We start from the raw sequence: 13481 nt of genomic DNA on the forward strand, positions 1-13481 counted from the left end.
TTCGGCGGGGGCTCCGAATAGGCCGCTTGGGCCATTTGCTCTGGGTTATGCGGCGTCAGGGCGGCCTTGGAAAGACTTCGGTTCACGGCCAGAGGCTCACTGGAGTTTGGGGACGGAAAATGATGTTCGGTATTGAACGCACAGGGAGAAGGCCGTCCCTACTTAGAAAGACTCTGGTGTTTCGGCTAAAGCAGGAGGTCTTCAGCTTAGAAACAGGAGAGCTTTACATTCTTGGACTGGTCTTGGTTTGTGCTTAATTGTGGTCGGTGGTTGGATGATCTCTGCTAAACGATGGCTCCTTTCCCTTGAACATTGTGTTATAAATAATTGAAAGGGTTGTGGCCAGAGTTGGAATCGATTCTTAGGGGCCACATAGATTTTATGCATCTGATCAAGTATCGGTACGGTAACAGAATTTGCCCGGAGAGTGAATTCCTTGCTATTCACACACTTTGTTCTTGGAAGGTATTCCCATAAAATCAAGGGACCGAGCAAAGATGGGTCAAAAATTAGTAATAAAACTTTTAGGATGATAAGTGGAATAATGACGGTGGTAGTGTCAACACACAGGCATAATATATTTAGTGGAAGGAGTACTGAAACTGTCCCCTTGCTCAGTTCATCCTTCTGATGAAGTGGCATGCAAAGGGATGTTGACTTTATAAAATATATATATGGAAGGTACACATTGATGGAAGTATGATTAAAAAAAACCCAAGGAGCTCTGTTAAATCAGAACCACACTTTATTAGAGGAGGGTAGAAATTGTGTGTAAAGGCTTTTCAATATGAACAATATCTAGTAAAGAAACTTAGCTATGGATACTTGCGTTAGGTGTATACATCTTTCACAGTTGAACTGGCAGAATATACACTAAAAACTTCAGACCAATAATTGGACCTTAATTTTTGTTGCTAGATCATAAGCATTGACCATTTAACTGAAATAAGGCAGTTATAAGATTACAAAAATGAAGACTAAATCAATGTTTTTGAATACTTTAAAACTTTTAGTTGAATATAGAAATAAATTGCTTTTTTGGGATTAATAGCTTAATACTGTACCTAAAGTTCTTATACGTAAGTGGTTTGCTTCAGTATTGTGACTGCAACAGATTAAGTCTTTATTGTAGTAAAGTATTTTACAATGTTATAATAGATAAGATATAGGGAAAAATATATTTTATTTTGTTCCTCTTCTATTAGAAATGCCTGGAGAAGCCACAGAAACTGTCCCAGCAACAGAACAGGAGCTGCCCCAGCCTCAGGCTGAGACAGGTTAGTATTTTGGATGATTTAGATACCTTGAATACATTCTCCATCAGCATGAAGACCAATAGAACTCCTTTGTGGAGAGAGTTCCATGCATTCAACCATGAGTTTGCCCAATAGCCTTAAGGAAATCATCTGTTATCTTCATCCTCTTATCTGTAGTAGTGGAATTAAAAATACACATTTATCTGATAGGGTTGCTATATGGTTAAATAAGAATTTTAGAGCAGACATGTCAAAATCAAGGCTTGTGTGCTGCATCTGGCACACGATGGGCCCAGATCTGGCCCACGGTGCCACCCTGGAGATGGCAAAAGACCGGCTGCCCCGGCTCACCCCAGACCGGCTGGGTGCACCCCCTCACACACACAGGAGGTGGCAAGCGCACAGGGACGGGCGGTGCCTGGCAGCAGCCCCAGCCTCTCAGCCGGCACCCTAGAGCTCCACAGCCCGCATAGGGCAGGTGGGTCCAAGTACCGGGCTAGCCCTCCAAGCAGACAGAGGCAGAAGCATGGGGGGGGGCACATCCCAGCCGTAGCAAGCGTGGGCAAGCAAAGACGGATGGTGGGGCTGCGGTGAGGCAGATATCATGCCATGGCTCCTGCCCACTGGGCCCCCACTGTCCAACTTCATCTTCCAGCTCCGCTGCACATGCGAGATAAACCTGTCTGCTGCAATGGCCCTAGCAAACAGGAGGAACTCCTCTCCTGGCTTCGCCTGAGCCCAGCCCCAAACCTGCCCCATGCCTGGCCAGGCACCCCCCAGGAAGCCGGCTGGGTCACAGTGTCCCAGCGCCCCAGGAGCTTGAGGGCCAGAACGGGTGCCCACCGCCCAGGGTCCTGGGCAGCCCGCACCACCAAGAGGGACAGCAAGGCTCCTCCAGTGGACTAGGTCCCGGTGCCTGCCCCAGTCCCACCCCCCCTCCACCGGAGACCCTCAGATCTCCCGTTAGCCCCACTTATCACACCCCAATGCAAGCGATGAGCTGACCATATCCACCTATCCATGCCCTCCCAGCCCCTCCTACCTCCCTGAAGGCCACCACACTGCTGATGCCCTCAATCGAGTTTGACACCCCTGATTTAGAGGAAACATTACAAATGGCTACGTACATATTTGGGGAATGTTTTTGGAGTGAACAACAGCATGATTGAAGGCTGGAACTAAATGCTCCATTTCATTGATACTTTGGAGCAGCTTTCCTCCCACTCCCCACAAGTGCTAATTGAGTGTTAATTTGTGCTTTAATCCAGAACATCAGGAAGACAGCTACTTTTAATGTATATGGACAATACTAATAACTAAGCTACTGGATTTTTTTTCTTCATATATTTATTTGTTGGGGTTATCAGATGAGATATTAGAGCAGATTGGCATTTATTTATTAAGCATGATGTGCTTGGCTATACATGAGATTGGCAAAGAGTGTGCCTCATTTTGATGGATTAGAATTGTGAGCTATGAGCTTTTAAAAACCCTGTTTGTATTTTAATGTGTTTGGGTGTGTTGTGTGCATACCTTTACTATATTGGATTTACTAATTTTGAACTTTACTCCCTATTATGTTTCAAGTGATATATCTTGAGGAAATTTTGTATGCTGGATAGCAAATAATTAGATTTAATTATTTGCCACATTTCTGGCTAGAAGCTTAAGGGATACTACATGATTTATGACTTGGCTTCTATACACACTCGTATGTGGCATTTGTCCATTACTGGGTTGTTGTTTCTTTTTTGTAAATAAGTTCATGTATTTATTAAAACATTTAAGAAACAAAGAGCTACAAAAAGATAGAGACCTAATAGAGTAATATGGCAGTAATTAAACATAGGATTTACAATTATCATAAAACCTAAAATTCATTTTATTGTCCACTGCTGAATTGTTATAATATAGTGTTTTCTATCCCAAGGATGGCAAGTGTGGTTTGAAAGCATAGGGAAACTTTGGAGTTCCATTGAGTGTTCTGTGAAGAGCACTCTGGGCAGCACAGATGTTGCTCTTCTGGGCAGCCATCAAGTACCTGTTTCTATTCTTACACCAGAGCAAGGGCATTCAGAAATAGATACAGCTCTCCTTCTGGTTCCAGAGAGCTAGAAAGGGTTGTGATGTCACGTCCTGTAGAATGGGTCCCCAATCCATGGACCGGTACCAGGCCGTGGCATGCCAGCAACCGGTCTGCACAAACAAGCAAAGCCCCATCCGTGGGATGTAGGCAGCACACAAAACCACGCACTCTCCAGTCCGTGAAAAAACCTTTCTCCACTGAACCAGTCCCTAGTGCTCAAAAGGTTGGGGACCTCTGCTGTAGAAGGCAATAGTTCCTTCTGGTTTCCTCTGGAGAGTAGACAAGCCTGCAAGCTAGCATGGCTAGAACTGCCCTGGTGACATTTTTTCTTTTTGCTTTATTTAGTTTTCATGGCTTTTCACTTTCCTTTTGGGGAGACCTTAACCTAGTAGTCAGCAATGGACAGTAACATAGTGTCTGGAGATTCCGTGGAGCTTTCTGCGAGGAGGCCAAATAAATAGTTTAATTTCTAACTTTTTAATTCCATGCTTAATGTTTTCTAGAGAATTTAGCCAACATAGTGGTGTCCAAATCCAGTAGATTTGTCATTGTTCCTTTAGGTAATGAGATGGCCAATACACTGCTCTACCTTTGGATTCATATCAGATATAATATTCCTAAAGATAATCTAACACATACCATCACATTTACCAGGCCTCCTTGTCCCAAGAGTGTCACTTCTTCCTAGTCGTATAGAACAACCAAACATCTGCTATAAGCTGTCACCAAATCACAGGCCCTCTCACCCATGTGCCTTCTTTGTTAGCCTTAGAGGTCACATGGGTGAGAGAGTTTATGGTTTCTTCTCCATATTAATGATATCCAAAAAGAACAGGGAATAGCAGACTATCTTGCCATATCAAATACTGCATGTTCAAGATTGAAAACATGATAGCCAGTGAGAGAATATTTAGAAAAAAATATGCCACAGGTTTGCTAGACTTAACAGGTGGCCCATTTACATATTCCAACTTATCAATCCCAGAGAACATTCCTTGGGTTTCAGCATCGGGGAATTTCTCATTTAGCCAGTCAGCTCGCAGAATATACATGAAGGCGATAGTAACTATCATAGTCCACTTCAAATCATAGGGAGTACATGTGTACCTCTGGGTAAATAACCTGCTATTCAAGTTCCCTTTGACAGAACAGGCAAAGAGAGACATATGCATCATGATTATACATCAAAGAGTCAAGAGCATATTTCAACCAGCACATGCCCTACAGCACCTGGACACCATCGTGGACACCAAAGAGACCTGATCTCCCTTGTAAAGAACAGAAAAGAGCCATCCAACAGATTGTCACACAATTCCTCCAAACCAGCTGCTTGAAATTTACAATTGTCACAGTCTCCAGGGTTAGATGATTGTTTGTATCGATGTATTATTGAAATTTCCCTTCCCTGAAGTAAATGCTTCTCCCTTTCCAGGACCAAATAGTCCAAATATTCAGAAGACACCTATCAATTCCACTGAAAGTGAAGACATCTCTCAGGTTGTGACTCTTGGAAAGGGAAGGCTCTCTGACCAGGCTTTATTAATCAGAGAACACCACCCTTAGGAGAGAAGGCTTGATTGCTTAGGTAGGACACGGGTCGGCAACCCTTGGCTCCGGAGCATGTGGCTCTTTGAGCCTTGTCCTGCGGCTCGCAGCCTCCTTTGCCATTTGCAGAGAGCGAGCTGACAAGCTTATTGGGCGGGGCTCCTCCCTTTGCTGTGTCTCAGCAGGAAGGGCAGGAGAGAGCCAGCCCAATAATGTGTGTCAGCTTGTTGGAGAAGAGCCTGAAGCCAGCTTGCCAGGTGAGCAGGAGAGAGGGAGGGGGGGAGAGAGAGAACGAGAGAGAGAACTCTTTCTTTCTCCAGTACAGGAGATGGATAATCCACGGATGGGTTTTCTCTGTCTGCCTGCTCTTGAGACCAAGTAGCCAAAGCTTGACACGCCCCCACTTCCTGTGGAGTCCATTCTTAACTTGGTCTCTGCTCGAGAAGACTCGTTTTGGCGTGGCTTTCAGCTTATCAGGTTAGACAAGAAATCCATTGATTGATTATCCCTTGATAATTGGCTTCCCCTTCCAAAAAAAAAAAAAAAAATTGCCACCTATAGGAATTTAACCACAAAATTTTCTGGGGATCAGTCCTGATCTCAAACCTAAAATTAAAAAAGGGATTGGTGGGGAGGGAAACTTCCCCACAGATATCAGCCAGCCCCAGGGCTCTGGGGGGTGGAAAGGGGGGGAAGAAGGCATCAGCAGAGACTACTTGCTGAACCTTTTCCCCAACCACTAAGTTTTCCTTGGGATCATCCCTGATCCTATATTAAAATTGAAAAAGGGGGTGTGGGGGGGGAAACTCCCCACGGATCCCAGCCAGCCCCAGGGCTCTGGAGGTGGAAAAGGGGGGGGGGAAGGCATCAGCAGAGACCACTTGCTGAGCTTTTCTCCCCAACCTTCCAAGGGATTTTTTCCTCAAATTGGGGGAAAAAATAACAATCTCCAGGTCCGGATTCAAACTTGAATTCGGATCATCGGAGATTCCCTAGCAGCCCAGGGCAACCGCGGGCGCCATTTTAGTTGCCGTTTTCAGGCAACAAAGGCAATCCCTGACTGGGATTCCCTTAAAACGTCACCAGTGCGCCAAATTTAAATCCCCGGGCACAAGCAGCTTCTGGGAGGCTGCGGAGCTTATTTTCAGAGGGAAACGAGCCGCAGCCACCCTCCTTTTTAAAAAGCCGAAGCACAGGAAGGGAGTAAGCCCCAACCAAGAAACAGAGGCTAGAGAACCCTCCTGGGATCCACAAAGCCCGTTTTCAGGGAGAAACGAGCTGCGGCTGCCATCTCTTGCCAGAGAAAGGCGAATAGGAGCGCACAGCCAGCGCTCCACCCCCGATACACACATATAATAATAGGACAAAATATAATAATAATAATAATAAATACATAAAATTTAAAAATAATAATAATTAAAAAAATTTTTTTTTTAAGCTAAAAATTAAGCGACTGCAGGGCCAACAGGCCTAAAGGCAGAACACACAATATTATCATCATCACCATTGTTGTTGTTGTTGTTATTATTATTTTATTATTGTTGTTCCTATTATTAGTATAATAGTAATAGTATTAATAAGAATAAATTCCGCTCTAGGTGACCGCCATTTGATACCTGTTGTGTATTAAGTCAGGCCTACAGACCCTTTTGAGGTCGCCACTGATATTTTTTGCCTCCCTTTTCCTTTTTCTACTGGTGCACGTTGCCTGGTCACCTAAGGCCTCCGGGCGGAACCCAAAGAGTGGTTCCAAACGTGCCTTCGGTACCTCCCTCAGCTACCGTGACCTTAGCCCAGAGAGAATATTTTTGTTGTGGTCGGGTGATCAGGGGAACAGTCCTGGTACTTGTTCCAATTTCGCTCCCGCCAATACTTGCCTGCCTGAGCGTCTTCTCAGTTTTTCTGGGACTGCTCAAACGGAATGGAGGGACCCTCGTTGCCTCAATCCATGAGCACGACCCCTTCATCTCCCAATTACGGCTGCAACACACCTTCTGACCAGAAGGCGGCAGGCAAGTGCAAAGCGAAGACAAAACACTCGCTCAAGAGGCCCTCCAAGTTGGCGGAAAAGCAAGCCAGCCGTAGGCACCAGGCCCTGGAGAAGGAGTTCTCCAGAGCGCAGAGGCAGGCCCAATTGGAATTGGTTCAAATAGCGGCCACCGAGATGGAATTACCATTGGGTCCATCCACATCAACCCAGAGCGCGTGGTCCATTCCAGGAACACCGCAACCACTGGATCCGCCATCTACATCAGCCCAACAAACAACCACGGCGGCAGGCACAACCACTGAGTCCAACTCTCCACCTGCGGTCACCACACCCAAAGGTAATGACATAGGGGACATCTGGGCAGATGGACGGCTAGAGGCCCTATTAACCAAAGTGGTGGACCGAGCCCTAGCACAGCGCTCTGCCCACCACGACTAGGGGCTCTCCATCTCAGCCATGCCACACTCGGAACTCCCCTCAGAGTCCTCAGGCATTCAGGAACCCGTCTCCCCGGCCCAGTCCTCCATGAGTGGTTATTCTTCACCACAAGAGGAGGATCAACCTGGGATCTCTATGTCAGAGGATGAGGAACTTCCCCCTGAGCCCCCCTCAGGGGGATTATTTAATCCCAACCGCTTCCTCACGATACTACGCAAGGCCACAGCCATTGCGGACATGGGGACGGATCAGTTTTCTCAGCCGCAAGCGACACCGGCCACCACATCCAGACCCGTATTCGTAGAAAAGGTGACAACGCAACACCATATACCTTGCCCCGCCATTTTCCTGAAAGGGATCAAGAAGCCATGGGACTCTCCCGCTTCCTTCCCATCAGTGAGTGGTACGGACAAAAAATTATACAGCACTGCCACAGACCTCAATGAGGCCTTAGAAATTCCTAAAGTAGATGAAGCCTGGACCCCCTTGGTCTCCCAGACAGCCATGGCTGGGGACCTAGTGGAGGCCCTTAAGGCAGATGACAAAAAGTGGGAACAAGCCTTTCGCAAAACCCACCAGACAGCGGCATGGGCCATCAAAGCAGCCACCTCGGCCTCCTTTTTTGTCCGGGCCACCCTCATCTGGTTGCAACAACTACAAACCATAGTTCCTATGGAGGACATACGAACAATCGGCCATTTTTTCATCCAGATCCATAGCATCCAACATAATTGCCAGGAGAATGCTATGGCTAAAACACTGGCAAGCTGACACCAAGGCTAAGTGGCGGCTAGCGACCGCCCCTTACTCAAGCAACGGTCTGTTTGGGGAGGCCTTGGACCCCTATCTTGTAGAGAACAAAGACAAGCGGAAGGTCATGGCACACTTGAACAAAAGGTCAGACAAACGTACCACACCTTACTTTCGTAGGCAGTCCTTTCGCCAACCGACAACCACGCCTATCAGTCAGGCACCCAAGCCATTCACTCCCAGGCAGAACAAACCGTACGGCCGCCCCTACGACAGACCGGGGTTCCAGCCCAGACAACAAAACCAGTCGAGACGACCCTTTCGTGGAACGGGTCGTCCGTACCGGAAGACAAAATGACTCCTACATAGACCTACCCATTGGAGGAAGACTAGCTCACTTCTTCCACCAGTGGGAGCAGACCTCCACGGACAACTGGGTACTACAAACCATCCAGTCCGGGCTGTCCCTGGAGTTCCTGGTCACACCCCCAGACCGACTCATCAACTGCTCGGTCTCCAGGAACCCCACCAAACGCAAACTCATGCAGGAGGCCATCCAACACCTGTTGGACATTCAAGCCATAGAACCGGTCCCAGCGGAATACAGAGACAGAGGATTTTACTCCATCCTCTTCGTGGTTCCAAAGACTTCAGGAGGATGGAGGGCAATCCTGGACCTAAAAAACCTCAACCGCTACATCACATACAAAAAATTCAAGATGCAATCCCTTCAGTCCATCCTGGGAAGCATCAGAGAAGGAGACTTCCTGGCATCGATAGACCTCACGGAAGCCTACCTTCACATCCCCATCCACCCAAACCACCGCCGGTTCCTACGTTTCTGTTACGGGGGAAAACACTTCCAATACAGAGCTCTCCCCTTCGGTCTATCTTCGGCACCCAGGGTATTTACCAAGATACTAGCAGCGGTAGCCGCCAAACTGAGAAAAATCCCAATACGCGTCCAATGTTACCTAGACGACATACTAATCCAAGCAACATCCCTACAGACAGCTCAGGCGGACGTAAGGACCGTCATTCGCGTCCTCCAATTACACGGATTCTCAGTAAACTTTCAGAAGAGCCAGACAGTTCCCTCGTCCAGGCTGCTGCATCTGGGGGCCATGATAGACACAACCAACTGTATGGTCTATCTCTCCCAAGACCGGGTGGCCGGCATCAGGGAACTGGCTCGCTGGGTTCACAGGCAACGTTCAGTTCCGATACTAACACTTTCCCAATTATTGGGCAAGATGGTATCGGCCATAGCCATTGTACCCTGGGCCAGGCTCCACCTACGGGAACTACAGTGGTTTCTGCTCCCTTACCAACGGCAGAACACCAGCGCATCCAACCACCTAGTCAGGGTCACGGCACAAATCCGCAGGGCGCTACGCTGGTGGTGCTCTCGGGCCGTGACCAAGGGGTCACCCTTCAAGGAACCAGTCAGAGTTACCATCACTACAGACGCCAGTCTGTATGGTTGGGGAGCCCATCTGGACTCCCAGTTTGTACAGGGACGTTGGTCCGCCACGGATCTGAGAAACAACATCAACTGGCTAGAACTCAGGGCTATCCACCTAGCCTTGCAACAATTCAAAGACAGAATCAGAGGCCACCACGTTCTAGTCCTAACAGACAACGTAGCAGCCAAGGCGCACATCAATCGGCAGGGGGGGACCAGATCAAAAACCCTGATGACAGAGTCACGACTCCTATTCAGCTGGGTAGAGCCCAATCTGAAGTCACTAAAAGCGGAACACATATCGGGGGTCAACAACCAGCAAGCGGACTTCCTAAGCCGCACCACAGTGGACCCTTCGGAGTGGGGGCTACACCCGAACTTGTTCCTAGACATCTCCCGCAAGTTCGGGTACCCGATCCTCGATCTGTTCGCATCATCAGACAATGCCCAGCTCCCCAGATTTTACTCTCGTTACTTCAACCCGCGAGCAGAGGGGACGGACGCTCTGAGAACTCAGTGGCCTCAGGGTCTGCTTTATGCCTTTCCCCCACTACCACTCATACCGGCGGTCATCCGAAAGCTGATTCAGGAGCGGGCAGAAGTGATCCTAGTAGCACCATATTGGCCACAGAGACCGTGGTTCGCCGACCTGATGAACCTGTCTCAGTCGCCCCCATGGAACATTCCCCCTCATCAAGTGTCCCTACACCAGGGAACCATCAGTCACCCGGAACCCCAATGGTTACAACTGACCGCCTGGCACTTGAGCGCCAGATAATGGCACAGGAACTATTCTCTCCCGGGGCCATTACCATAATTCAAGCTTCACGCCGTCCGGCAACAAACCGCATTTATGACTCCACTTGGAAAAATTTTTGCCTTTGGTGCAGGGAACGGCAGTTTGACTTACACAAACTCTACATCCCTCAGATAGTAGATTACCTCTTGGAGGGACTAGACAGAGGCCTCGCCCCCGCGACCATCCGCAGGCAAGTGGCGGCCTTGTCCACCCTCCTCACCTGCACGGATTCGGTTCCCTTAGCTCACCACCCCAGGATCCGCGCCTTTATCAAGGGCGCCTATAACACCAGACCTCCAGTAATTCACAGGTACCCGTCCTGGGAACTACCGCGAGTCCTTCACGCACTCACTCGGTCACCATTTGAACCATTGGCGACCGTTTCCTTGCGACACCTGTCGCTAAAGGTGGCGTTCCTGATTGCCATCACATCGGCCAGACGAATTTCGGAACTGGCCGCACTGTCAGTCAGAAACGACCTATGCATTTTCCACAAGGACAGGGTGGTCCTTAGGTTAGATCCTGCCTTCATACCGAAGGTGAATTCACTCTTTCACAGGACACAGGAAGTAATTCTCCCAAACTTCTGTCCAAATCCAACACATGACCGGGAGCGGCAGTGGCATACATTGGACGTCCGCAGAGCCTTGCGGCGTTATATAAAGCGTACAGAACCCTTCCGCAAATCGGAGGCCCTATTTGTGTCCTTCCAAGCGGGCACCTTGGGGCGGAAAGTTTCCGCGGGCACCATTGGAAGGTGGATCCGAAGCTGTATCGCAGAAGCTTACAATGTATCATCCCTGCCGCCCCCAAGTCATCTCACAGCCCATTCCACCCGAAGCGCTGCAACTTCGGCGGCATGGGCTACCCAGGCGTCAATCGAGGAAGTTTGCAGGGCCGCGACATGGTCCTCGCCTTCCCCGTTTATACGACACTACAAGATAGACCGCTTTGCATCGGCGGACGCCTCCTTTGGTAGGAGGGTCCTCCAGCAAGTTGTCTCAGAGATCAATCTACCGGCCTTATCTGTTTCCCACCCCTTGGGACAGTGAGGCTTTGGTACGTCCCATCCGTGGATTATCCATCTCCTGTACTGGAGAAGGGGCGTTGGTCTTACCTGAACGCCTTTTCTCAGTACGGAGATGGATAATCCACACCCACCCCAAGGCCAGCAGGCCGCTAGTAGGGAGCTGAGAGCCAATACCTCGTCAATCATCAGCCAATTCGCCCTCGTTAAGAATGGACTCCACAGGAAGTGGGGGCGTGTCAAGCTTTGGCTACTTGGTCTCAAGAGCAGGCAGACAGAGAAAACCCATCCGTGGATTATCCATCTCCGTACTGAGAAAAGGCGTTCAGGTAAGACCAACGCCCCTTTTAATTAAACTCTTTAATCAAGCTCCCCACCCTTTGCGTGCACACGCAGGTTTTGCGGCTCCCAGTGTTTTCTCTGGGAAATAATCCAAGTGGCTCTGAGTGTTTAAGGTTGCAGACCCCTACTTAGGATAAATAGTTGAAGAAAGCTTCTATCTTCTGGGATAATCTAAAAGAACTTGTGAAAAGATAGCACTACCAAAACTCAGCAAATCAAAGCTGATGAATAAGACAAACTTCTTGGCTGAGCATCAGATAAGTTCAACTGCTGAGGTTTAGAACTCAGATAATGGACCTCAGCCTCAGGGCGTTCAAGCAGATTATGTTGACGATCTAACAGTGGATGTTCTGATAGCTCCCTTCAGCTCAAGGCAAAATAACTTCATTTCATGCTCCCTGTCTCAAGAATTATGGGCAGTAAACACCTTTATGCCACATGGCCCAAAGAGCTGCTACATGCCTTCCCCAATCTCCATTAACTCAGGCTCCTGAGACTAGTTCAGAGCTGGAGAACAAAATTATACTGAGTATGCTAATAGCACCCAACTGTTGGGAAACTGATACCTCAATCTAGTCAACCTATCAGTTTCTTAAAAAGAGCTTTTGGACATCAGTAGACCTATGTGCCAGGAGATTGGAGTTATCTTACCAAACTAGAAATAGTTAGAAAATCGTACAGACTATTATAAAATCCAAGTGATTTTCTACCATCTACATATATGAATTCACTTGGGGAGCTTTCTATTACTGAGCCCAAAATGAAGGGAGGGTCTGCAACATCAGATTTTATTCCCAGATCTTGCCTTTCCTACACACGGTAACCAAGCCATTTGCATGTAAGAGTTGTCCCTCATCAATTCTAGCACTGGAGAGCAGGGAAGAGCACTTTGCCAATCTTACACCAAGATATTTTAAAGGAAGTTTTCTCTGCTATCTATCTATGAATGGCCATGATTAAACCTTTAGTTTACTCTAGAAGCACTTGCCTAAGTCCTGATCACTCTTGTGCAAATCATCCCTGCATCATTTGACTTGGAAAGTGATGCTTTTAAAGAGTATACAGTCTGCCCAGTGGAAATCAGACACGGGTGTGCTCTCAGCCAAAAAGTAGTTCTGCATCATCCGGCTAGATATAGTTGCTTGTACACTTAGATCCACCTCTTTTTTTGTGGGGGGGGGGGGTAGAGGTTAAACATGGCATTGCACTGGAGCCAGGAAACAATCTTCACGTTTTGCACCAAATCCAAGTTAGAGAAGAACTGCATGGTTTGAATGGAAAGTTCCTCTATGTCTTCCTTTGTAAAATGCTGTTCATTCTTAACAATTCATCAAAACCATCATTTGACCAAATACAACGCAGAAAACAGTTCCCAGCAAGGATTATTTCCCCATCCCACAGCCCCGGGTGGACTTCCAACCCCAAATTCTATCCCAGAAAATGCCCTGACCCCATTATAGTATGGAGAAACGTGCAGCAGACTTTTTCCGTAGTGGAAACAGTGTGTCTAAATGAATATTCAAGTACTGAGAGCAAAGGAGAGATTGATTAAGGGAAGGGAACCCCTGGGCTGCAGAACTGATACCAATCCATGGCCTGTTAGGAACCAGGCCACACAACTGGAGGTGAGCGGCAGGCGAGCAAAACTGCACATCTATTCTGTGCTCCTCCCCCCCCCCCCAATCTGTGGAAAAATTGTCTTCCATGAAACCAGTCCCTGGTGCCAAAAAGGTTGGGGACAATTGGATATGGGGACCTGCCAACTACAGTTAGGACTAGCAAT

At 48.0% G+C, this 13481-nt stretch overlaps 1 protein-coding gene across 7 annotated transcripts in view; it reads left to right on the forward strand.

Moving 5' to 3' along the window:
* NACA (nascent polypeptide associated complex subunit alpha) overlaps positions 1 to 13481 on the forward strand; it is a 36319-nt gene that overhangs the window by 281 nt on the left and 22557 nt on the right. For all 7 annotated transcript variants that reach the window (XM_039331994.1, XM_039331996.1, XM_039331997.1 and 4 more), the window contains exon 2: positions 1206 to 1277. In XM_039331994.1, the coding sequence (XP_039187928.1) occupies positions 1208 to 1277 (70 nt within the window). In that variant the 5' untranslated portion in view covers positions 1206 to 1207. The remainder of the gene's footprint in view (positions 1 to 1205; positions 1278 to 13481) is intronic.

This window comes from Crotalus tigris, unplaced genomic scaffold (genome assembly GCF_016545835.1).
Source record: "Crotalus tigris isolate CLP2741 ecotype Arizona unplaced genomic scaffold, ASM1654583v1 scf7180000024441.2113493, whole genome shotgun sequence".
NCBI lineage: Eukaryota > Metazoa > Chordata > Lepidosauria > Squamata > Viperidae > Crotalus > Crotalus tigris.